The sequence below is a fragment of the Brienomyrus brachyistius genome, chromosome 17, assembly GCF_023856365.1.
Source record: "Brienomyrus brachyistius isolate T26 chromosome 17, BBRACH_0.4, whole genome shotgun sequence".
In the NCBI taxonomy this organism is placed as follows: domain Eukaryota; kingdom Metazoa; phylum Chordata; class Actinopteri; order Osteoglossiformes; family Mormyridae; genus Brienomyrus; species Brienomyrus brachyistius.
In genome coordinates, this window is record NC_064549.1 from 7,525 (window position 1) to 33,527 (window position 26,003).

At 43.0% G+C, this 26,003-nt stretch overlaps 1 protein-coding gene across 5 annotated transcripts; it reads right to left on the bottom strand.

The window, feature by feature from the left end:
• Nucleotides 1-1,189: 1,189 nt before the first annotated feature.
• On the bottom strand, nt 1,190-25,603 carry LOC125711826 (CMP-N-acetylneuraminate-beta-galactosamide-alpha-2,3-sialyltransferase 4-like). Of its 5 annotated transcripts, none has more exons than XM_048981215.1 (12): nt 25,581-25,603; nt 8,262-8,337; nt 6,759-6,834; nt 6,579-6,668; nt 6,276-6,373; nt 5,945-6,008; nt 5,730-5,825; nt 4,859-5,048; nt 4,400-4,537; nt 2,755-2,907; nt 2,301-2,412; nt 1,190-2,176 (listed from the first exon to the last, which is right to left on the bottom strand). In XM_048981215.1, exons 2-11 carry the CDS (start codon nt 8,281-8,283, stop codon nt 2,323-2,325), a joined length of 1,017 nt encoding a protein of 338 aa, XP_048837172.1. In that variant the 5' UTR covers nt 8,284-8,337; nt 25,581-25,603; the 3' UTR covers nt 1,190-2,176; nt 2,301-2,322. The 5 variants fall into 5 exon arrangements, with proteins under 5 accessions (XP_048837172.1, XP_048837169.1, XP_048837170.1 ...); XM_048981212.1 differs by lacking the exon at nt 25,581-25,603 and adding an exon at nt 25,365-25,574; XM_048981213.1 differs by lacking the exon at nt 25,581-25,603 and adding an exon at nt 24,576-25,285.
• Between the last annotated feature and the right edge of the window lie 400 nt (nt 25,604-26,003).

The window sequence follows — 26,003 nt, forward strand, 5'->3', positions numbered from 1 at the left end:
CGAACATCTGTGGCCCATTAGGGGAAGGAAAGCTGAATAATGAACTCATAAAACCACTTAAATTTGATATTAAATTAAAACGGCGGAACTGAAATATGAACATGCCCAAATACCTATCCAGACACAGAGTCAGATCATGTTCTTTAATTTCAGGGATTGCATAAGCACACATTCTCAGCTACCAATAGGCAGTGTATCAAAACAGCATAGCAATGCACAATTCCGTGCAAAGGCATCTGCACCGTACCAACTCTGAATGCATCTCATTTACGCAACTTTACACTACATTTACTAGTGTGCTACATTTTGCACAGTTCTTTCATTATTTGTATTACTAATTTTACTTATATTCTTTTCATGTATTTGACCTTTTTTTATTTCTACTTGAATGATCCTTGCTGTATTTCTTTCTGTGCTGCTGGGCAAGGTAATTCCCCTCACGGTGATCAATAAAGTTCCTCCTCTCTTCCCTATCCAAGAATGGATGTTTCACCAGCAAGAGAGAACAGGCACACCACACATATTGGCCTTATTTCAACCAGGCCCTCCCACCTGGCCCCTCTCCTACCACCGCCCCCATGAGGCAGCAGGCCTGACCTTGCTAACTTGCCACATTGTAAACAGCACTCAGACTGACAGTGAGTTACACAACTCACAGCACATACAACGAAAGGAATATGGCCACTTGCTGGTGCTGTAATAAGCATGGAGCCCCCAGTCAACCAGACCTCCCCCTCCACCCCCCCCCCCCATCTCCTGAATGTCGCAATAGCACTTTTGCAAAGACCTGCAACGACCCATTGCAGTTTATGCATGACTATGACCGTATGACCAGCCGAACAAATTTCAATTGCAATTCACTCAAATCAGACCACTTCCGAATGCAAGGAAAAGCTTCACTTTAAGGCACCTGGAAAGACGATTCGGTCTGTCTGACTGCCTGTTTAATATATATACAGAGTATCAGGCTAATGCAGCCAGATCATGATATACAGCAGGAGTTTTGTTTAGTATTTTTGGCGCAGCAGTTTCAAGCATTCAGTCACCGTGCCTTCAGAGTCAAGCCTTTTGGGAGGGGGGGGGGGGGGGGGGGGGGGGAATGTTTCTGGACAGAATTCATCTTCATGCAGTATTCTTGAAAAATTGCAACTGAAGGAAAAATTTGCATCAAATGCTTCAAATGCAAACATTTCTGCGATTCTTGTTTATTAAATTCTACTATAGTTAACCTTACAGGAGGAGAGATTGCACGTGTCATAATTCACAGCCTCCAGGTACATTGTCCAAAATCAATGTAACTTCAAAGTGTAATTTTTAAACTGCAATACCCTTAACTAGAATAAGATCAATGATTTCAACATTGTACTTCCTTGTGATAAAAATACTGCAGGATCAGTTTTTCAATTGTATATTATTGCTGTGCTGAACTGAATAAATTCAAGCAAAATATTATTCATATTCAAAGCTTAAGTGGGGGCGGCAGGTGGAGCACTGTTGCCTCACACCTCTGGGACCTGGGTTCGAGTCTCCGCCTGGGTTACATGTGTGTGGAGTTTGCATGTTCTCCCCATGTCGTCGTGGGGTTTCCTCCAGGTAATCCGGTTTCCCCCCATAGTCCAAAAAAATGCTGAGACTAATTGGAGTTGCTAATTTGCCTGTAGGTGTGAATGGTGTGTGAGTGTGCCCTGCGATGGGCTGGCCCCCGATCCTGGGTTGTTCCCTGCCTTGTGCAAATTGTTTCTGGGATAGGCTCCGGACCCCCCACAACCCAGTAGGATAAGCGGTTTGGAAAATTGATGTATGTAAGCTTAAGTGCATTGTGTGTTTAAACAATTACAGCAATTTTGTTGATCACATGACACCGAGTAGCACATTTTCCGGATGTTATATTCCCCAAACATTGCTGTATTTATGATGTTCATTTCCACCTTCTCTGACTTTCTGTGCAGTATTTCAGCAACTCCAAATGGAGTAGGCCTCCCTAATAATGCCCCCTGGTGACCACAGTTGGGACTGTAACTTTGGCATCCATTCAAAAGAAAGCATCCGATTGCAGAAAATGTTCCTTCGGACAATTTGTTGAGCAGAACAAGGGGCTCATCGCAGAACTTCCCAAGCTTCGCAATCCCACGTAGGTTCTTCGATCTTTGATCAGATGTCATTACCAGACAAGGCTCTGCAAAACATCGATGCACAGAGGAATAAATTCTTACATAGCTAATCAGAGCGTCATCCATTGCCAAACACACAACGAATCAGCTCTGCGAGATGAAAAGGAAATATTTCTGTCATTCACGTACACAGAATGTAGAGACAGCGAGGTCATGACTGAGGGAGCAGATACTGTATAGCACCAGATTTCTCCAGCCTCTTTAGGGCCTGGGCTTCGTGAGACAGGTCGTGGTAGGAATTCTGAATAACAAAAACAGCAGAACCTTACCGCGATTTTACTTAAACTCTCATTTTAACAGCCTGTACTTAATTGTGTTACAAACAACAACTAATAATAAACTTCATCATCATCATCATGAGGCAGCAGATCAAACAGGCATTAATCTACCAATTAATCTACCAGAATGTGTGCTACCAGGTTGTGAACTCAAAGTCATATTCCAATCTGTTTAATCATAGTTCAAAATGAGGGCGGTCTTGGAGGTTGAGGACCCCCAGATAAGCCATAGCAGCCCCCCAAGATTTATATTAAATAAGTATTAAATGAAATCATCAACACAGTGGCTATATCGTCTTGCCCACCTTCATGGCTGTCATTGTGTCCGATCCATAGTAGTGTATCGGGTCCTTCTGGTTCTTGGAGAGGGGATACCCAAAGCCTGTGATGTGAACGACGTCACAGTAGCTCAACGCCATATATATGGCTAGTATCCCTGTCGTGGGGTGGATGGATCTCTGTGGGCAGAGAGAGAATGTTGCGTCGACAAAATGTTATACCGTGTTCTGCCAGCAGGTGGTGGCTCACATCTTCCACAGACAAGCCGGCAGCCTCGCAGAGCCGGCCCCTCCCTGCCCTTCCCCTAATCTCAGCCGGCCCACCCGCCTCGCACACCCTGCATTCTTCTTAAAGGAATGAAGTGAGAGAAAAAAAAAATGGATTTTCCTCCGCACCATTGTTCGCCTGTCAATGAGACAATACCTTAGGTTTGCCTGAGAACTTCACCTGTTTATAAAAAATGACTTCACAGGCTTTCCATGAGGCCGTACGCTTTGGTTCCGCGCTTCACAGCCTACCGATACCAGCCCAGCAACGCCAGGAAGCAAATGTTTTCTCTGGAAAAGTTATACAGCATCGACTCAGAATGCCTCAGCGACGCTGAAACTCCATTCATGAGAAAAAAAAGCCCCCGGGCTCCTTTTTAAGCATTTAAATGCATCAGCACGTTTCTCAGACTCAGGTAGCACGTGGAACAGAATAATGATCCAGTTCTTTGCAGGATCCTGCCATGGAAATACCAGCAAGGTACCATTAGCACGCCTGATCGGAACACCAGCCCGCTACTCAGCAGATGCGAAAATTGCATCCAGCTCCGTCCCGCCCCCTTTTTTGTGGGGAGAATCGGAGCTGCTCTCTTCCATGTGTGGGAAAGAAACTCTTGTGTTTCTCGAGGAGCCCAACGTCTCTGTGAGTCAGCTGTCTGGCCCGAATTTCATGCTACAGACCAGAGAGAAGAAGAAGAAAACACAGTCCAGCCACTTAATGCCTTTTCCACTATTACTTGCTTTTAAATTTCACGTTTAACTCGCGCAGCATAAAGTGGCATTTTCACCAGCGCTGCCAGGATAAATCTGAAGCTTTGGTTGATGGTCGGCCTGCACTAATTGGACGGGGGGGGGGGGGGGGGGTGGTAAAAGTTGTAGCCGGGTGGGGACCCGGCTGGCTTTTTCAGCAGGGGCCATTGTGTCTAACGAAGTGGGGCGAGGCCAGGTGCCGCTCGGCCTATGCTGCTGCCAGTTCTGAGCCCCCCTCCTCTCCCCCCCCAACCCCGAAATCAGACCATCCCACCACAGAAACTCGGCACGCTTCTGCTACCGGACTCCCTGGGTAAACAGGGGGCCGCTGCCAAGTCTGAAGTCATCTGGCGGGGAGCAGCGCAAGATTCCCAGCATGCAGCTGGGCTAATTGCTCAGAGGGCCAACGTCACCAGTCTCGGTTCTTTTCCGACTAGAGCTAAGAAGAATGCAAAACAAAAGAATAGTGTTGTGCAGTGACCGCACCACTTCGCAGTGCCACTGCAGGCCTTTTACCTTCAGGAGGATACAGTGTCATGTCTTAAGGGTCAGAAGCATCCAAAGTTACGTCTCCTGAAGCAACACTGTGGGGTGATTAATTATGACTGACAACAAAAGCACATGGTATGGTGGGGTGGGGGGGGGGGTCACCCACCTGACTCCACTTTGGCAGGAGGGGAATCTTTAGCAACTTGCTTGCTGTCTGCCTTAGGAAGTAAGGGTCCAGGATGCGAATATGGCTGCTTTTGCCTTGCCATATCTGGGGGGGGGGCTTCCAGAAACCTTTCCTCACCTGGAAAAGTACGAAGGGCATCACATGCCACCACAGAACATCCCCAAACATCTCCACAGCAACATGATCTCCGCAGCTACGCTCTTATTTAGTGGGACCGGGAAAAATGGCAGGAATTGGCTCAAGTGAAACTTACGGAGACCCTTCCAAACTTCCCACAGCCGTCTGCCTCATGCAGGCGAGATGCTCCGTGCATTGTAATGCACCCAGGTAAAGGGTAAGGGGTTTTCAGCCGTGGCACATGTTAATTTTTAACAGGACCTATTCACGGACATGGGGCCTGAACCGAGGCGGCCGTCACGTAGGCCGCATGCGGCGTACCCTCTTCTCGTCGTAGAGGATCTCCTTCAGCCATCGCAAGTCGTTCTGCTTGAATGGAACAAGTACCATCAGGGTATCGGGGTTATTGTGAAGCGCAGGTTGGTGGGAGGCCGACTCGGGGTAGAAGAGACGCAGCGTCGTCTTACTGCCCACGTCGGCCTCGTACCCCCTGACGGGGGCATCGTTCAACCTGCGATTGGACGAGACAAACAGCGGAAGTCAGCTGGCCGTGACACGTTTGCCACGACCGGGTCTCTCTGTGGCACTGTTGCAGTTTCACACCCCAATCACACCCAGCAACCGAAAAACCAACCCTGAGAAAAACTGCCATTTTTATTACCAACTGCTACGAGAACAGTGATGCGGTCCAGGCGGCTTCCGCATACAGTAGACGCTTCGTACTTCTTCCACAATTAACACGTATGGGGATGTCAGAGTCCTTCAGAGACGACATGAAGGTACCATCCCAGAGAAGGAGCTACTGAAAACTTAAGCTGGAAATTCGATTGCCGAGCCGCGTCCGAAGCTGAGCGACCGGAGAGACCCTCTAACAAAACCAGCTCGTGCCTCGTAATGGTGATCAAGCAGCTGAAAATATAGGCGCGCTCATCCCAGCCGGATTTTTTTTAAGAGTTCCAAAGAAATGCATAGCAGAAGCAGGAAGAAAGCACTTAACGTTCATTCCTTTTTTTAACTGTGTTTTCAGCTGGTTGCCATTTAGTCTCACAGTAGCAGGTCTCATTACCAGTCCCGAGCACCCACCACCCAAAACAGGAACTAAATGAAAGACACGATTTCAGCCCAAACCGGAGAGACAGAATTAACTAAAACTGTCAGACAGAAAAATTAACATAAACAGTATTTAAAGTACCTGATTACAACATCATATGTGTTTATAATAGATCCTAATGAGCTGTTTTTGATCGTGTATCCATTACCGACAACAATACAGGTCCTGCAGTCCAGCCTGAAGAAGGGACAACGGAAACATTCATTAGAACTTTCAGCTAGATAATAAACAATTATTTTGTTTCGTTACGAGTTTCACTTAACTGACCTATGGCAGTAACCACCATTTGTACTCACTTGCTGATGCTCTCTGGCATTTCATAACTGGCAGTTACTGCTAAGACCTTAAGGAGTAGGAACTCTGTAACGGAGACGCAGATCAGCAGTCAGGCATTTCGCAGCATTTCGTGACATCATCAGCAATGACGTTTGTTGCCCCCAATGAAGTTCTGGAATTATGCGTTTTGGGTGGGTGAAGGATTTTCAGTAATTGCTTTTCATGAGATAATAATAATAATAATAATAATAATAATAATAATATATTATTATTATTATTATTATATTGCAAACAAAATTGCAGACAGTATCTGGGAATTTATGGTATCCAACGAAAACAAACAAGACTTACCACTGCCCTTCATGCCGTAGGGTAACGACAGAGGCGATGATCTTTCATGCCAAAAGTAATCTTCCAGCTTCAGAAAGAGTGTGCTATTGCGAGTGACGCTGTTTAATATGCAATTATAAAAGGGGAAACAATTATTCATACAAATTCTATCCAAGCTATTTTCATGAATGAAATGCGTGTGAAACATTCACTATGTTTTTTTGTTTTAAAAAAAAAAAAAATCCAGAAGGAATTTTGCTTTGTTACAGTTACACATGATAACATCCAGCCAGCTAATTGCCGAAATCAGATTTTATTACTCACTTGAAGTCAAGCCCTGCCCATTTCTTTGACGAGTGACTGCTTCCACATGGGCTGACAGCGAGAGCTGTAGACTTTGCCGTCACTCCGGCACTGAAAAGGCAGACAGATAAAATTACTTGACGTAATATTGGTAAGATCCTCAACTCATGGACACGGCGAAAGCCTGTGTAGGAGCCTTACCCCTGGAGGACAAAGTATGAATAGTAGTAATAGGAGATGACGAACAGAACCACCGGCAACAGTCTGAAAGCCCATGCTGCGGAGAAGAGGAAGAGAGGAGCAAGGTTTCAGGAGGCCATTGATGTGCAAACTCTATAAGCAACACACTTCAAGCAGGCTTCAATTAAAGGCCCAACCAGTTCAAGGCTACAGAAATGACTGATAGCTGATCGCTTTCATTCAACATACCTAAAACCAGGGTATTTACTTTCTATTTAAAAATTCCAAACTTACAACAGCTTCACAAATACTTTGTATTCTGCTTGCCATTCACATTTGGGATCCTGAAGCAACCATCTACAAAATTTGGGGTTAGCAGGCAAAGCGGGTGAAAACCAGCATTTGTTCATTGGGAGTGCTGTAAATTGCATGGCAGCCAAAGTCATTATTTCTTGCTGGAGATTAATCAAGTGTGCATTTCACTGATATTGGTTTGGAACGTTGCACTATAATGTGCATCCTATCAACCAGCTCAGATTAGTGATGTCATCAAAAAAAAAAAAAAGTAAATTAATATTTTTTAGAATACATTTTTTAGGTTAATCTGCTGCAATAGTCTGGAAGCACCAAAATATTTAAATTTTTCCATATTTATTCAGAAGTCAAAAAAACCAAAATAAAATTCCATACTTTTCCCTACTACGCAGGAACCCTGCAAAACTGCTTCCTATGAAAAGTATTCCGATGTCATCATGTTGTCTGTTAATATTACAGCTGCAATAATCACATAAAGCGGAGCCAGTATTCGCTGAAATGGGAGCGTGAAAATCGCAAACACATACCAGTAACGGCATGTGTGTCATTTCTGAATGAAATAAGATTCCACACAAGAAACAGGGAATAACCAGAGGAACCTGTGTTCTGCCTCACATTACTCAATATCCCTTGTCACATGACTCAGATCCTATGGAATGATTTGCTGAAGTACTTCCCGCTTGGTCAGAACTCCTGGCAAAACAATCTTCAGCAGGGCATCCGTGGCCCCGGACACCGATACGTGTTGTTTGGTCGGTGTAGATCTTATTTTAAAGGAATGAGCGTTAGCCTTTTGTTTGCCGTCTGAATCATCATAGGGATTTTACAGTGTTACAGCTCGACCATCACACATACTGACTCAGCAAGTCTCCTGCTTTATATGTGCGTGGCTCAAACATACGAAGTCCCTAACTGCTGAAAATAGGCACATAATGTGTGAGGTCTTTCAAAGTAATGTCGGAACAAGTCAAAAGAACATTAATCAACTGCATCTTTTCAAGATATTCACTGTTTTTGAGATCGATGTCCCTGTGCTCAAGCACAGATCATAGGATACTGATTCTGAAGTTTTTGCAAATCACTAAAGTAGTAAAAATAAATAATATCACTTATTTACGCTTATTGTGATTTCCTTAACAATGATTATAATATAAAAGAACAACTTATGTTCCGTGAAGCCAAACCAGTGTAGCATTTACACAGACTTACTTTTGGCGAGTGTCATCGACATCTTCACATACGCCTTAGTCTTTTCATCTCTGGACTGTAAATATCATCGTCATCCCTGTTAAGGAAAAGGGAAAGACTGCAAGCTCAGTCCTGTCGGGGCCAGAGATAAGCTGCCTGAGATATCAGCCTACAGGGAGCCATTAGTTAGCCCCACTTCCTGTCCAAGAAGAAGTTTACATGAGCAAATACCAAAATTAAATTAAATTAATTCACTTCAAAACTGTTATTCATCAAAAAAAAAAAAAAAAAAACAAATGTGGTACATTCCGCTATCATTGACTTTGCTTGGCGGTTTGTTTGAATCTACAGTAACATATGATGGTGTGGCTCTGCGGATGGATGGTACTGGACATTTGTTGTATTGTATTTTTTATGACTGTATATGTATATGATAATGAACTAAAGAATTAAAGAAAAACAGATAAATTTTTCACAGTATATCGCAGTTTATTTCATTACACAATGCAAACGTTTATCAGTTTTTCAGCCAGTTTCCTTGCCAATTTCTTCCTAAAAGGACCGAAACATGCGGTTTTGTTTTCTCAGATAACAGGAAGCCAAACCCTACAACCAAAGAGCTAATAAGGATTACTGCTCCGTACCGTTTTCTCAGCCATACAGATTTGCTGCCAGTTACATTCTTAGCAGATTACCGGAAAGTTACGAAGTGTAAGGAGGAAACATTCAGCAAACCAAAGAGCAATGTCTCCTGGACATCAGGCTTGGCTCCAATTATGAAATAATTATCTAACTCAGAGCCACTGCTCTCTTTCGGGAGATGACAGCCAGCCCAGAACTGGCATTCCATCATAGTCTTGTTTTTTTTCTTACATTGAATGGAATTCGTATAAAAAGATGTAAGGGGACTGAACGTTTCATATCAAACACAGCCTGAAACAATCAATCATTTAAATATGGCAAACATGACGTGTTCTCATAAACTTACAAATCGCAAGACGGTGGCGTGCAGACGCAGCAGCTTGACGCTCGCCAGTTCAGTGTGCTTTTTGCATGTTTTTCTTTGTATGTCTGTTCAACAATGCTAGGTTTAGACGTGTAAATCCCACCTACAGCCGCCAAGACCTTCGAACAACAGGAATATATACACGATACGATACCTTCATTTTGATACCGGTTCCTGAACAACACATTTTTTCGAAACCAATATGTTTTTAGATCAATTTCAACAACAAAAAATACATTAAACATCACAGCATTAATCTTATTCGAACAAGTCGTTGTGTTAGTTACTGATTAGTTACTGGGGGATGAATCGCGATCATAACGGGACACAGCCTTTAATTTACATTTTACCAGGGCTCTCAAGTTTCATCAAAAGTTTGGCGTGAGATTACATCTGTTACGTATACGAAGTACAATGAAACCAATTTGAGATTCTGACTTGCCTACTTTCATAAGCAACGTTATTTTTCAATACAGGTCCGATATGTATAAATCTTGGCGATGAAATTCGTGAGTGGGGTTTATGTTTCACTATTACATTTATATAATTATAGGAAACTAAACTTAGCAAGTTGTACAATTTTAATGACCGCTCCTTTTCAGTATTATCTAGTACAGTAGTGTCTCGCTTATCTGACATAAACGGGTCGGCAGGAAGCTCGAAGAAGTGAAAATGCCAGATAATGGGAGGCATTGAGACAAAGCCTATTAAATGTCAAACTTTTAAACAACACTTTTTGTTAATTTAACACACACAGACACATACGCGTGTAACAGACGATAAACCGACCCGCATACAGTGATAAAATGCACTGCACTGAGTAGTGAGTTGTGACAGGAAGGGAGTGAGGGTGGGTAAGTGAGGGTGGGTAAGTGAGGGTGGGGCGAATAACAGACACATGAGTCAAATTGTAGACGGGCGCGCCACTGTACAGTCGGGGTAACTAGCTGCGGTAGAGTCAGGAGCAACAAAAAAATAGACGACGCTCACGCACGCAACTTGCAGTTCTTGTTGCCAATTGATGAATTTTTTTTTTGCAGTGGGACGTGAGATAAATACTGAAATGATTATTGCAGAAATTTACATTTTCCAGTGTCGTGCAGCTTAATCACAAAATACTAACCACTACGAGTCATCTAACATACAATGCAGCATTCAACATGGAGTAGTAAAGTGATATGTGGCAGAGTGAAATAGAATGTTGAGCAGTAGTCAGAATACAGAGCAGCATTAAAAATTAGCAACTTGATCGCTGTGGAGTATATTACTTCATGTTTCAGACTCATAAAAAACAAGTGAGACTGGAAACGAATGAGCCAACCAAGATGGTTCTCACACGGCCCCCTGTTAGACATGACCTTTTATCCTCCAGAGAGGAGCTATGCTTGCAAGTACTTATCTACAAAGGGCCATTGCATATCCAGGATTTTCCTTGAGTACTTATTGGGTGAATAGTCTTCAGACTTGGGTTTGAACAGCTGACCTAAAGGTTACCCCACAAAACCTACATGAACTCTGGCCATTTGCGTAAAAAATAGGCCTCCCCTGGTCTGTGGAGACATCCTGCTTGTAGAGGAACTAAATTGTTTCTTTGCTCGCTTTGAGATGGAAACAATGGCGACGGACCCAACACCATCAACCCCCAATAGCCACATCTTCATGGGGCAGGAACATGAAGTGAGGCAGGAGCTTCAGAGCCATGAATCCAAGAAAAGCTGCTGGCCCTGATGAAGGCTGCTGAAGGAATGTGCACATCAGCTCTCCGAGGTCTTCACAAAGGTCTTCAACCTGTCACTATCAAAGCCCATCATCCCACACTGCCTGATGCCTGCCACAGTCATTCCAGTGCCAAAAAAGAATGTCATTAGCAGCCCCAACGATTATCAATCAGTCACACTAACACCAGTTATAATGAAATGCTTTGAGAAACTGGAGTGGAAAGAAAATTGGACATTGGTAGGCCCGGGAGGGGAGGCATACTGGGTGTGTTATGTCTTAGGCCTAAGGCAAGGAGGGATTGTTTTGAATACTGCGTGACCTCGCCTCGTGGTAGCCGCACGTGATTAGAAACTCAGATCCTGAAGACCTTGGAGAGACGGGCAGCGGAGAAGGCGGGAGGAGAACCACCTGCAGGAAGGGATTCAAAGCTACCCAACTGGTGCACAAAGAGTTGTAGTTATAAAAAATAGTTTCAGTAGACCATACGCAGTATGTTATGCAGCAGTACTAACGTGTAAGTAGTTGTAATGTTAATCATATGTTAACCACGTATTTACAGTGAATTTACAGTGAAAGAATAACTATATCCATATCTCAAGTAGGAGACCAGCCGTTGAGACATGTTTTGGAAAACTGAGCAAAATGTGTGGATGTGCACTGCTACCAACGTGAACCAATGGGGCAGGAGAATTGTGTTTGTTATACGTTTGAGCTCGGTTTTTTGGCGTTTCGTGGCCAATCAGGTCTAAGAAGTCCTTATAGGGAATTGGGAGTTATGGTTTATCAACTGGTTGCTCTTTGTGCTCGGGGTACTTTGTACCTGGTGCCCGAAGGTGACGGGAGTGCTTTGCTGGATCGCTCGAATAAAAGAGATCATTTTGCTCACCAACTGAGAGGTCCAGAGTTTTATTCCAAGTGACTTAACTAGAGTTATTAGAGAGGTCGATTTATAATTCCTTTCACACTGCTTATGCAGCACATCAAAGCCTGCCTCCCCCCCACCTTCAACCCATAGCAGTTCGCCTACAAAGCGATGCCACCCACTACCACTGCTCTTCACATTGCACTGACACATCTTAAACACCAGGGGAGCTACGTGAGGATTTCTTTTCATTCCTTTCATAGACAGCTCTGCTTTCAACAGTCATCCGGGGCAGACCGGTCACTAAATTCACAGACTTAGGACTTTCCAACTAACTGCCCCTAGAATCCCAGACTTGGCTCCCACTTCTCACCCACCGTTACATTCAGCACTGGCACCCCCCCAGACCTGTGTCCTCAGCCCCCTTCTCTATGCCTTCTTTACTCATGACTGCACCCCCATTCATCCAGCCAACACCTTCACAGACGATGTGCCCGTGGTTGGACTTTTCAGGAGACGACACCCAAAAACTGACAATGTGTTTCCTGAACATCAATCATGGGTGTGAATGCCACAAAAAACAAAAACTAATGAAAGACTCCCGGAATAATAATCTGAACCCCGAGCCACTATAGCACAATGGGAACAGTGTGGAAAGGGCCCCTGTTTTCCGGTTCTTGGGTATGACCATCACTGAAGATCTTTCCTGGACGTGTTTCTGTAAATAGTTCAATTTGACAATAGTCGAGAAGGCAGAACAGTCACTCAACTTCCCAAGGATCTTCAGAAAAAACCTGCACGAGAAGCTGCTGGTGCCCTATTACTGCTGGGTCATGGACAGTATGCTGATGTACTCTATCTCCGTGTGGTAGGCCAGCTGTTTAGCAGTGGACAGGAGAGCATTTCGGGGAGTCATCAACACAGCCCAGAAGATCATAGCCTGCCCACTGGCCTCTTTGGGGCAGTGTTATTCAAGCCCCCCAGTCTCAGCAGAGCAGCTAACAAAATCAATGACCCATCCCACCCTGGACATCATCTGTTTGACCCACTGTCTTCTGGAAGACATTACAGATGAACCAGGTCTATGAAATCACTAACAAACAGACTTTAAAACAGCCAAACCATAACTGAACAATAAGAATAATGACATAAGTCTGTTTTGGGACCCGTGTGACCATCGACATCTCAACAGTAACAGCTGTATCTATAGAACACTGCACTGACTTTCATTTTAATATCTATGTATATGCTTACATTTCATTTGCACTTTTGTACATATAGATTTCCTATGATAGTAACAATAACCCGAGACTCATTGTGCAATATCCTGGAGGGCAATATATCAGCTGCTGCAAAGGTTACAACGACATGCATTCTTTTTACATACATAACCACTTCATGGAACTTTTAATGACATTAAAGGGATCTTATCTCACCTTATCCGTTCCCATGAAACATGTTACAAGTTTCCAACTGGCCAAAAGTCAAGGTTTTGTGTACTCGGTCAACAGTTTCAGAGGAGTGTGTCATGTGTGAGTGATTACCTATCACAGTCTTCACGTTCTCCAAACTGAAGCTATTGTCTATTACTGTGCTATTCAACCAACATACCGTAAACAAGCATTCCTTTCACTACTGTGTAAACTCTGCATTCATCATATTGCTTGTACAAAATCATTTCCTGTACAGGGTGCAAAACGAGGCATGTGTAAAATTTCTATTATACAATAGGACAACTAGGAACACATTATGAGCTAGGCTGACTAACTCTACGCCAACTCAAGCACAACAGGCAAACTACTCATACATGTATATGAACACAGTTATTGCAGAATTGCATGTAAATGGAATTATGGAATTAAATGTTTGAGGGGAAAATAGGGTGAAACCTAGTGAGTGAATTACGAAGTTCTTGGGAGGGAGGGGAGTCAATGACTTGGGCTTAGTGAAATAATTATATCCACGCCAAAACTACCCCATCTTCCAGTTGTTGTCAGTGGTAAACCCAGGATAATTGTTATACTCGCTGATATTCCAGTAGCTGCTGACTGTACACACAAATTATAGACTGTGTCACACCACCAAAATATCATGGCTTACACACGTGTTATTTTCTTGTCCACTTTCGGCATCCTCTCGAGGGAACACACATCGTACGCAGCAGCTCATCTTTCGACAGCTGGGGCCATTAACCCCCCCCCCCCCTCCATTCCCTCCAGTTCCTCACCCCGCATCCGTACTACCAGGAAACGCAACACTCATTAAGGCTTATTACTGCACCCCCGATTACTACACTATCCAATTTGCAGGCCGAAGTTATCCCTTCGGTGTCACTGGACTAGGGGATATCTTCATCTTTCTGGGCTTCTGCTCCTCATGCTCCTGCTCTAGTGGAACTTGCAATCCAACAAGTCCACGACCCCAGCTCTGAAAATGCCTGTAGCACAAGCAGTCTTATTAGGTTTACCTTGCTTATGCCAGTGTTTCCCCTGCCATTATATCTGGCCGGTGTCCCGCCCCCCCCTTGACGGTCATGTTAAATTTATTTAATTTTATTTTCCATATAGTGCCAGATCACAACAGAAGTCATTTAAGGTTACCTTTCCTATAGAACAGGTCTATACATTGTCCTTTTATTAAACAAACTAAAACAGCCTTATGTTATTTATCTTATTTACACAACAACTTGCCATTTATGACTCTGCGCGGTCGCGTGTTTACAATTCTCCGCTGCTCACTGCGTCGCGCATGGCGGAGTTCCGTCCCCCCATGCACACACAGGTGAGTCACTCCCACCGGCGGACAGAGACAGAGAGCGCGCATCGGAAAATGTCGCGTCAACCACCTGAAAAGCTAACAAAAAAATCCGCGCAGAAAGACACACTGCAGCGACTTTGTGGATAATTGTCATAAAAAGAAATGTTCTGAGGTTTAGTTCAGTTGTTATATCGACTGCTGTCATTAAAAGAGGCACATGAACACCATGAATCCTGTCGGTGTCCATCTGCCCCCCCCCCCCCCCCCCCGCCCCCCGCCCCCAAAGCTGTAAACCCAGGGGAAACACTGTATGTGTACAAGATCACTGGCCAATTGACAAAATGGTGCTGAACTACACATGACAAATATACATACTCTTATTACACACATGAAGTTTAGGATCAGAGTCTTCAAAATCATGAAAGCAGGTCCTTGAACCATGTGTTTATGTAAGTAGTTCAAGTTTAAAATATCAAGCTTGACTCTCCTATACTGGTATTAAAAGGGCTTTAAAATTTTAATAATTATAAAAAAAAAAAAAAAAAAAAAAAAAAACACATGCGCTGGCAACATCATTCCAAACAAATAATAAATTAACAGTAAGAAGAAGAATAAATAATAATAATCATATATATTGTCAACTCTGGACCCCCCGCAACCCAGTAGGATAAGCGGTTTGGAAAATGGATGGATGGATGGATATATTGTCACGCCCGCACGGGCGGACATCCCCAGCTGCAGCTCATTATGAGTAACAGGGCTAGGGATAAAACCTGCTAGTAATCACCAGTCCGACGCAAAGTATTGCGCTGATGTTTCGAAGCCTTAATGAGCACTCTATTGTCCATCGTCTTACCCTGCTCCCGAGCCCTGCCTGTTTGCCTCGTGTTCTCCCCTTACCTCTCTCTCTCCCCCGTTCCAGACCCGTTCCCGTACCTGACCCGACTGCCCTGCCTGTCCCGGCTCGTCTTGTTCCCGATACCCTGTGTGCTCCTGTCTCATCCCTCCTCGTAGGATGGACCCCCCGGCTAACGAACCCCTTGCCTGTTTTTCGACCCTGCCTCCCGCCTGTCCCTTCTGGTGCCTCTGTTTGGTTTTTCAGAATAACGCGCTTAGCGGCTTGCATATTGGGATCCGGGTCTTTCTACCCCGTTTACCGTGACATATATTAATTATTATTATTATTATTATTATTATTATTATTAATCATCATCATTAGTTAATGTTAATGAACCTCAACATTACAGCATTCAGCCAATTTCACATCCTAACAATCTTGGCACCTCACCAGAATGACAAAAGATAATCTACTCGCCTTGGGGGGTGAAGCAACAGCTAATCTTGATTTGAACTAATCTGATTATTAGTCTGTGATAGATTGACCAATCCTGTACTGATGTATTTAGGGAAGATAGCCGAAACGGATGTCACACCAACGAACACATACCACCTGAAGATAACTGGTTGAACTTGAAAATTAGACTGACTAAATGTCTGAATGTCTGGCCCGGGTACCAACCCAGATTGTGTCCAAAAAACATAAAAGCACAGCTGCCCAACTCACTGCAGAATCAAATGCGCACTTTCGTTCTGTTTCCACCAAAACTGTTCACTGCGAGCTCCACAGGGTCAGTATCCATGGTTGGGCTGCTATAGCCAAACTTTTGGTCACTCATGGCAAAGCGTTGGTTTCGATGGTGCCAGTAGCGCAAATCTTGGGCTGTGGACAATGTGAAGTGTGCATTGTTCTCTGTTCACTATCTTTCCTATACCTGGAAGAGTCGCGGTATGAAGAAAACCCAGAGAAGCGTATCACCCAGAATACTGCACATCCATAGTGCAGCACAGGGGTGAATCAGTGATGGTTTGGGCTGCAATTTCATGGGATTCCCTAGGTCCACTATTTCTTCAAGATGGGCATGTCCCTGTCAAGTACTACTGTACCATTCTGGAGGACCATGTTCACACAGTGGTTCAAACATCATACCATGAAGGCGGTGCCAACTAGCAGGGTGTTAATGCGCAAATACACACAGCAAGAATGGTGACGGAGTGGTCTGATGAACATGATGCTTAAAACTGAACATCTCCCATGGCCTGCAGTCAGTACATCTGAATGTTACCGAGACACTCTGGGGTGTTTTGGAGGAGCGAGTCAGGAAACGTTTTCCTCCACCAGCATCACGCAGTGACCTGACCGCTGTTCTGCAAGAAGAAGAATCCCTTAGGCCTCTGTGAAAGATTTGTGTCTGTCATTCCCAAGACAAACTGATGCTGCACTGGCTACAAAAGGAGGCCCTACACCATATTAATAATGTGGTCAAAAATCAGGGCTTTTCAGTTTCATTGTCCACAACAAAGCATTATTCTAAAGAATTCCTTTTAACATTGTCGTAACTGAAAAAGGCATTTTTAGTATTCAAATCTCATCTGACTGAGTTAAAGTATGCAAAGCGAACTGCTGCTGTTTTTCCTGAATTATAATAATCCACATGCATCATTCCATTCATGCTATTCATGTATATGCTGTGCGTTTGCCCCCCTATTGTGTCGCCTGCACTAGTGCGTTGTCCCTGTCCAAACCCCATGTTTGTACTTGTGTACTTAATCTGCCCCCTACTCCCTGTAATTGATTACATACAGCCCCCCAATGTGTCTTATGTTGCACCGTAGTTCTGGGGAAACGATTTCTCAGACCACTGTATACTTGAGTGCGGCTGCCACAGCTAGTCACCACCACTTGACTGGACTCGATATGTGAAAGTCAAAGCTCCTGCACGTTTTCCGTTTCCTTTAGATAAAGACAGGAAACCGACTGTCGCAGAAACAAGCTGTACTGACGGACAAAAGAACCAGCAGACCCAGCACTGCACCAAAAAGGACTATTTTGAGAACCTTAGCATCCCACTACGAAGTTTTGAACAGATCGATGCCCACAAAAAAAAAACAAAGACAACATTAACAAGAGGATGGAGGAAGCAGATTTTAAATTCGGTCATACGACATGCCAATAAACGTCCCGGACAAGGTACGGTCTGTCTCTGTGAACTTCGTTTTTCAGTTTGACGCAAATCCTAAGTGGATCTCTCTCACTTTGGCACTCATGACTTTCACATTAGTTCTTAAATAATTAAGCTTTAATTATTAGAAAGAACTGACAAAGACTCTCCTGTGTTCTCCACGCAAAAAGTATGAAGAACTTAAGCCCTCTGTCCTTTCAAGGAATCGATATTCTCACCTCTGGTCATATAAACTCATGTGAACATTTCAAAATCAACGTAACCAGGCCTTTTACTGAAGCAAAAGACCGATAAAATCTAACACCGAGTCCACTCGATACCTCTGAGGGATATCAATGGGAGGGACAAAACCTACCAGAAACTGATACAAAAACTGTGAGTACAGTTTAAATCTTCCAAAGATCCACGTATCCAAACATTGCTGCTCAGAAATTCAGACACCAATTACATCATCTTCCACTGATACAAAAGCTTCAATGTCTTGGGCGGCTTTACCAGATTCTGAACAGACATGAAGACATCCTTTTGTCATTGCATGTCATTCACTTTAGTCCTTGTGATTATTCTAAGGGCTGTCAATGTTTGAAGAAGGACATTTTACAGCATATGAGCTTACAAAAAAAAAATACACATTGCAACACTGTGTTCTTAGACTTCAGACCTTTAAAAGATACTGGGCAGCGGGCCAATGGTAGTTTTATACACAAATAACGACAATTTCACAGAGTTGGGGGGGCAGCCACGATGGTTCAGCGGTTAGCACTGTCGCCTCACACTTCTGAGACCTGGGTTCAAGTCTCCAACCAAAATTTCATGTGTGTGGAGTTTGCATGCTCTCCCCATGTCATTGCAGGGTCCGTTTTGAATCCATCCAGAAGACCGAGTCACGATAACACCCCAGGGGTGCATGAACCGGCCAAGCATTTTGCAGCCTGTTGCTCAACACTTCTTCCTCATCCTGAATATAAACAATTGGGTACAATATTTTGGATATTCTGGTAGCTTCGTGAAGCTGAAACTTCTCCAGACATGCAACAAATATTTCATCTAACAGGGTAAAGCATCTGATGTTGTATCAGGCTCTTGTTGAAAAGCAAAAACATTTACAACTAACAATGACAACTGCCGCACCAAGGCAACGAGGATGTTCTCCAGGATTTTTAGAGAGAAATCTGTACCAAGTGCTTTCTGAAGAGAGGCCTCAGGTCTCTGTGGCCACAAATGGACGACCCTGGCGTTCATAAGGTCGCCTTGCTTTCCAATCATCACCCATAAACTTGGCTTTGCTTTCTACTCAATCAAGCACCATCCCAAAAACAAACACGCTGATATAAATACCTACATTCCAACTTAGCGCCGTATCTTATCGTAGATGAACTCACCTGTGAAAAAAACGCACAAACATTTCTTTGTAATGCCTGTCCTCCACTAAATGCCATACTTCATCACAGAGTTTCTCCTGGAAATGATGCATGTCAGCAATGCCATGCTGTCACGGGTATTAACAGCCAAAGAGCACTGGCCGTAGGAATCAAAGGAAGTAGGATAAACGACCTGAATTCACACTCTGAAAAGAAGCGTAGGCACTCGCCATTTAGCTCAGAGTGTGGACTTCATTTTTTATAGTAAATATGACCTCTAAAATCCTCATTGTATTGTTAGGGAATCAACAGATGTATCAATTCGAGGATCAAGCATTTTTATACAACCACAGGTGTCCCCTGTATCTACGACATTGATTAACAAATCGTATAGTTTTATTTTTGGATCGCATCGGAACTGCAGCAGAAACCAGAGCTGACTATTTGCAAGCTAATTGTATTTTTCCCCATTTTTAATCTGGACAAAATGCTGACACCACCATATAAATGTTTTAAAGTACATTTATGATTGTAAGAAAATCTAGTATAATCTCCAGTAATCATGAGTGATCGAAAATCAAATTTCAAAAACTCACTCAGTCGGATACATTTAAGCAGGGGTGGGAAACCAAATTGCGAACTTTAACACACAACTGCAATAATCAATCTGAATCGCAATCTTTCTTCCCAATTCTGAAATGTATCGTCAAGAATCCCCAGACTCGACCCAGCCTAAGGACTTATCTACTAGTGCCATTTAAACCACAATATTGCATTAAAGATACAGTTTTGAAAACGGTTATCAAATCCTGAATTACATTTATTTTAAATGTTGTGTCGGATACTTCCTTTTAAGGTAGTTGAATAGATTTGCCGTATTACCTCCAGAAGTGCCGAGGTGAAATATGTTGGTGAATCTCAATATGCGTACTTAACTGCACTTGTGCTCTCGTCTACCTGTTTTGACATCATCTTCCATTGCCAAAGACAAGTTCCAATACTAAGAACAAGTCCAGAAGACGGTAAAAATCCCTGGATGTTGGACATGATCCATCCTAAATAGCGGACGCATCGGTTGCATGTTCACCGAACAAGACCAAACCCATGATTCATTGCGCCCCAAGTTTGTTCTCGGAGGGAAAGTTAGCAAGACCGGTCTGGCCAAGACCACTAGTACAGTCCTTGTGTTCTTGGTAGAAATGCCCCGATGACACTGCAAGCCCCAGTCGGCACCTTGCACATCAGCAGATGCACCGCATTACACTTTACAGCATGTTTTATGACTGCGCAATTTGTAGCCCTCCTTTTCGCAACATTTTCACAACTTAGTCTGATCCCATTGACATTTCGTTTCACTACACCTGGTTCATTTACAGGCTGCTTGTGAGTGATCTCCACCAGCCCAGAATGGCATATTAAGCCAGATATTCTGATTTTGGATTCTTTGTTATCTCTGTCTGTTTAATAAAGGTTCTGCATAGTGCCTGCACTTCTGTCCGAGTGCATGATTATGGGTCTCGTTAGAAACCCAGTCACAGAGGGGAGCCCGTATGGTTCACTCTGAACTGAAGGGACATAAAGTTAGTATACCAAAAAACCAGGTCGCTGGATAGCAGCAATTTCAAACGATGGAAATGTATACTAAAGTTTCAGGTATGGGATACTTATGTAATAGTGTTGATCCAAAAACTGCAAATAAACAACTAAGGGGTAAACACTTACAATGGCAAGCAAAGAAAACATTTTTTTTTCAGGCAGTGGAATTATTAACACCAGTTCTCGTTAAACGAACCCCTAAGATTGCTGTAAATATAGACGGTAAAATAGAAAATATGGTGCGGTGCAAACATGCTAGGTACAAATTCGGCAGGTGGTACAGATTGGGTAATTGGATCCATGCTTCATTCTCAAACCAACACAATGGGTGTTTCTCAATGCCAAGAATGCAGAGATTGTACTTGTGGTCTTGGCAACCAAGATCAAACTTGGGGTGCAATGAATAGTGAGACTGGTCTCATTTGGTGGGGATGCAACCAATGTATTATTGACATTTGGGGAGGTGGACTATTACCGTCCTCTGTACTTCCGTTCTTAGTACTGGAACTGGTCTTCGGCAATGGAAGATGATATAAAACGGGTGTGTGAGAACACATGGATGGCGAAGTACACATGCTGAGAAACACCTAATGACTTCCGACTAGAGGGCTGTGCTGATTGGCCAAGTTATATTACATGTCTCTCTCACCGGGTCTCTCATGAGAGGCGTGTTTAAAAAACAATTCAATGTGAGCCATCAGCATGGCGAGGAAGTATGGTATGGGTTGGGTAGTCATGCTGTATGGCTTCAGACTGTGTCCATTTAGTCATATTTTGCTACCATTTTTGAAGACGGTGAGATTAAATTTTATAACTAGGCACACCAGTGCGACTTGAAAATATATCCCAATTTTTCTTTTTAAACCATCATCATACTGAATGTCACATGACACACCCAGACAGTGGAAGAATCGTGAGTGAGATAAGGCCCTTTCTCACCGCAGGAACTTTTTTCAGTAAGGAGTCCTAGTGCTTCCCATAGAAAAATTAGTCTGGAGTAATATTGCATTGGATACTAGTACTGAAAAGGTACCGCGGTACCACATTTTTTTAAAGTTGTCCGGTTATTACATTTCTTCAGTACCGGTACAAATTAGACTACCACAGACATGGATAATGCAATATTCCCAAGTAAATCCTGCCTGGCTACAAGAGGGCAGACAGACAAATAGTTAGAAGATGTTACCGCAGCCTCTGTACCATCTGTACTGTACATACAGGTCATCGTGCTAATCTTATGCTTACAATTCTTAAGCAGAAGAAACTAACTTTTATTGGTGCTTATCTCAATCTCACATGAATTGTATCCATACCTGTTCCAGCTGTTGTGTTGACGTTAACTCCCAGCACGTAGGGGACGGGGAGAGGTTAATTGTGTTGATCCTTCGCAGCTCTTCTTATTAAAAGCGATACTTTTTTTGGTGTGAAGTTAGTTCAGTGCAATAAACGAACATATTGTACAAGGCTGTAAAAGGGTGTATTTAGGTTTGTCTGGCAAGCAATTACGTTTGGGGGCACCGACTCCAAGTATAATCTGAACTAAATCTTGTTTACCGAATTTACGCTTATTTGGATTATGGGGAGGTTATAATAGTAATTAAGTTGCCATTTGTTTGATTTGCGATGCTGCGGTACTTTGTTTAATCTATGAGAAATGCTTATTGTATCACTGACATGTGATTTCGTAATACTTATTGCATTTATTATTGCATTTTAGTGTTATTCGGCTCCTGACACACTGTCTAAGCGAACGATTGTCTTTAACCTTGCCCGCACCTCGGCCTCTCAGACCACATGTCGGAAGTGCCTGTGACAACACGCGCTCTGCTGCTCCGACGCCCAGACTGCCTGCTGCCCAGAAGGAGCTGCCTCAACCCTTTGGGACTCTTTGGAATGCTGCTTGTGGTCATCAGCAAGTGCATAGTCCCCAGCAGAGGTACGGATGTGGCTAAAAGCGAGGTTTTTAGATCGGGGGATAAGGTGTCCCTGAGTAGAACAAGGGCGAAACCTTCTCAGCAACATCAGGGCAGCAAAGTACATGTATGGGCAAGAAAAACCCACAGCTACTCAAGGAGATACAGACTCCGGGCACTTGTGGTGGTACATACAAGCCATCACAGACTACAAGACCTCACCGCTGAACTACATGTCTGCTATAAACACCACATCCACTTCTAAAGGAAAGGCCCCGTGTCTATTGACAGCTGATGTAAGGAGATCTCTGTTATGAGTAAATCCATGCTAAGCTGATGGATTGGATGACTCTGACCAGGTGTTTTGGGAATGTGCAAACCAAACGGGACGACGTTCAGTTCTCATCCCCACAATGTCGTACAGGGGTCCCATAAAACGTTCCTACAGTGGCAAAGGGCTTTAAGAATGAGGACCTTCTGTCACTGTTCCCACAACCCGACTGTAGATCCTAGGAGGAAGTTAATGATCCTTTTTTTTTTTTTGGTCCTCCAAGTCCTGTTCTGTAGTAGCTACTATTTGTTCAAAAAGAAACGACTGAGGTGGAACTCACAGCAATAAACTTTGCTGATTGACTGACCACATGCCCCAGTGCCAAGCTGAAATTCAGGCAGAAGTACCAGGAGAAGAAGAAAAAAAAAGAGGAGATGGAATTATTTTTGTATCAATTAGACTAAATGCATTAATGAATCTTTTTTTTTTGCTTGCATCACCACATTTTGGCGTCGGAAAATTCAATCTCCAGAATTCGATGTTAAAATCTTCTCTTGTGTGTTCTGGCTTTCATTTTGTTTTTTGTGGTGCCCAGATATGGAAATTTTGACCGACACCGACAGCCAATACACTTCTGTCTAACATAGCCAGTGTTGGCAGTGATACTTACCGGTGCCAACTACTGGAATAACGTTACACCATTTTATATTTCGTCGAAAACGACTGAGCGGCTGCTCAAGATAATGAACCATCATCTCGTCACGAAGCTGTGGGCCCCGGACCACACCTTGCATGCATCGGCCTTCACATACGTACTTTTATTTATACGTGCTGAAGAATAGGCTACCTACCTTTTCTGCTTTCGCTTACATTATACTGCACTGCGGTAGTTCATCTTGAAGTTTTAAACCAAGCATTTTTTCAACAAAGGAGAAATGAGAACTTATTCCCAGGGTGATTCAAAATGTGCGATCAATGCACTGCTGATCTGACATGATACACAATCCAGCATCACAGCGATGTATAGAGTGATACAGATATACTGCGATGACAAAAAAAAGCTTCAGCAAACAAATGCAGGTGGAGGAAACTGTGTCATAACAGATGTAGTTTCGAAGGCTTCACCCCCCCTTCAAGTCAGTCCCAATATTGCGTATGACTGCTTCTCACTTTCAGAAACGTTTAACTGTCATTTAAGAGTTTCTGTATCTACATATTTGCAAGCAATCCTCAGAGCAACGGTTATCAGAGTATCCCACTAACCCTGTGTGCCAGTCTTTTTACATCTTGGGAGCTTATCTACAGTAAACACTGTCAGTCATTACAAAATTCAAGGGACGCACAAGAGTCAGGGTTATTGCACTACGAGAGTGCAAAGAAGACAAATAGAGAGGGGGGCTTTCACAATATGAAAAGAATTAACAAGATATATACACACACACACACACACACACACACACACTCTTTACAGGTAATATATATATTTATAGAGATGGTGAGGGGTGCTCTATTAAATTAGTGCAGGAAAACCAGCCATTTAATTTTCCACTTTTCATAAGCCATATCCATTAAACAGTCTGAGCTGCAGATTAGTAAATTCAACCAACTACTGACATAATTGCTCCCAAGGTATTCATTCAGAGCAAGGCATTTGCTAATTTAAAACATACATTTTATAAATAAAAAAGTTAAAACGTCATCGTCATCGTGTTATAAGCCTACCTCAACCAATTAATAGATACGTCATGCATGGATTTATTTTTGTTTTGTTTTTTAAGAAAACCTAAAGAATCACCAGTTCCAACTAGTGGGGTTCAGCATAAACGATACCTTTTGGTCTCCAGAACACAAATTTGTTGATCGGGGTGTGTATTTCATACGTCTTAAAACGCCTCTGTCCTACGAAATGTCCTGTACTCTTCAAAAAAGTTGACTTTGTGTGTAAACAACTGACTGTGAAGCAAAAGTCACTGCGCACCGTGTGTTCAAAACTGATAAGTGTTAAAGAAAAATTCACTCCCTCACACGTGAATTTATCCGCTAATAACTTATGGTAAACCACAGTTGTGTTACAGTTATATTTCAATCCCTTAAACCCTCTCATCATAAACACATGTATACAATGTGTCAAATTACTTTACTACTATAAACTTATAGTCTGCATCCACAAAAGTTACTTCTGATTAAAAATAAAAACCCGAATATACAACGTTACATAAAACACGCATGCCCGGCCTGTTGTTCTTTTTAAACTGCAAAAAAAAAGATTATAAATGACTTCTAAAGCGTTTCACAATAGACACGTAATGCGAAAACCTTACTCAGTTTCAGGCGCAAAACTGTATCGCCTGTTATATAACGAAGACCTCTGAACTCCGAAAATGGACCCTTTTCGTGGCAAAAAACACATATATATCGATATATAAGGCGCTTCAAGCTCATTTTCTTCGGAAATTGCTGGTACAGACACGGATGATCCGCTTACAGGCTGAAACACAGCAAAGGCGCAGAAGCCAAGGAGTAACAAGGCATCGCATCTCTGTTTCTTTACTGTTTAAAGTAAAGCACGTTGTTTAACAATAAAAAAGACAGTGTCTTCCACCGATCGAGCAAACTCACCGGCGATGCACATCTTTGCATGAAAGGGGGGCCGCAGCTGAAGTATTACTTTGAAGAAAGTTGATGCATATAGTGTCCCCCAGACAGGAGAAGGAGGAGGAGAATACTTTGATATGTTTGCTTGTTCAAATGCAACGTTAACTTCGGAACCTCCCCTCTGCTCGTGTTAAAAACGCGGGGTTATTCGACTATGCAACAACGTAAAAAATTACTTACGATCACAAGTTTTTTGCAATTAAATAAACGTGCCATATGCTTCACATACGACACACTCGAACATGTTCCGGCGCATGCGCAGATGCCAGGGAACCTACACTTAAAACGCACCACTGAAATGCCTTTATGCGATGCAAATGATGAAGATCTGCTGGTGTGGTTCCGAAAACGTGCCTTACTCATAATAAAAAATATGTAGGAGGAAATATTACGGTTAATGGAAAGCTTCTTTGTGCGATTTCAACAGCATTTTAATTAACACGAAACAAGTTTTCAAGACAGTGTTTTGGTCTTACTTTCCGAATGAATGAGTCACTGGATTAAAACCCAACTCTGGATGGGGCAAGATAGTGGCTTAAAACCCAATTCTTTCGCCTACTTACAAAATGGGCTGGATGGGAATTTTGAGGAAGTCGTTAAAAT

Excerpts from the sequence above, each read along its gene's own strand:
- LOC125711826 (XM_048981215.1), bottom strand. The coding sequence starts at position 8,283 with ATGTCGATGACACTCGCCAAAA. Across the intron at positions 6,009-6,275 it reads CTACGGCATGAAGGGCAGTG|AGTTCCTACTCCTTAAGGTC; the intron begins GTAAGTCTTGTT and ends TCTCCGTTACAG. Across the intron at positions 2,413-2,754 it reads ACACAATGACAGCCATGAAG|AATTCCTACCACGACCTGTC; the intron begins GTGGGCAAGACG and ends TTTGTTATTCAG.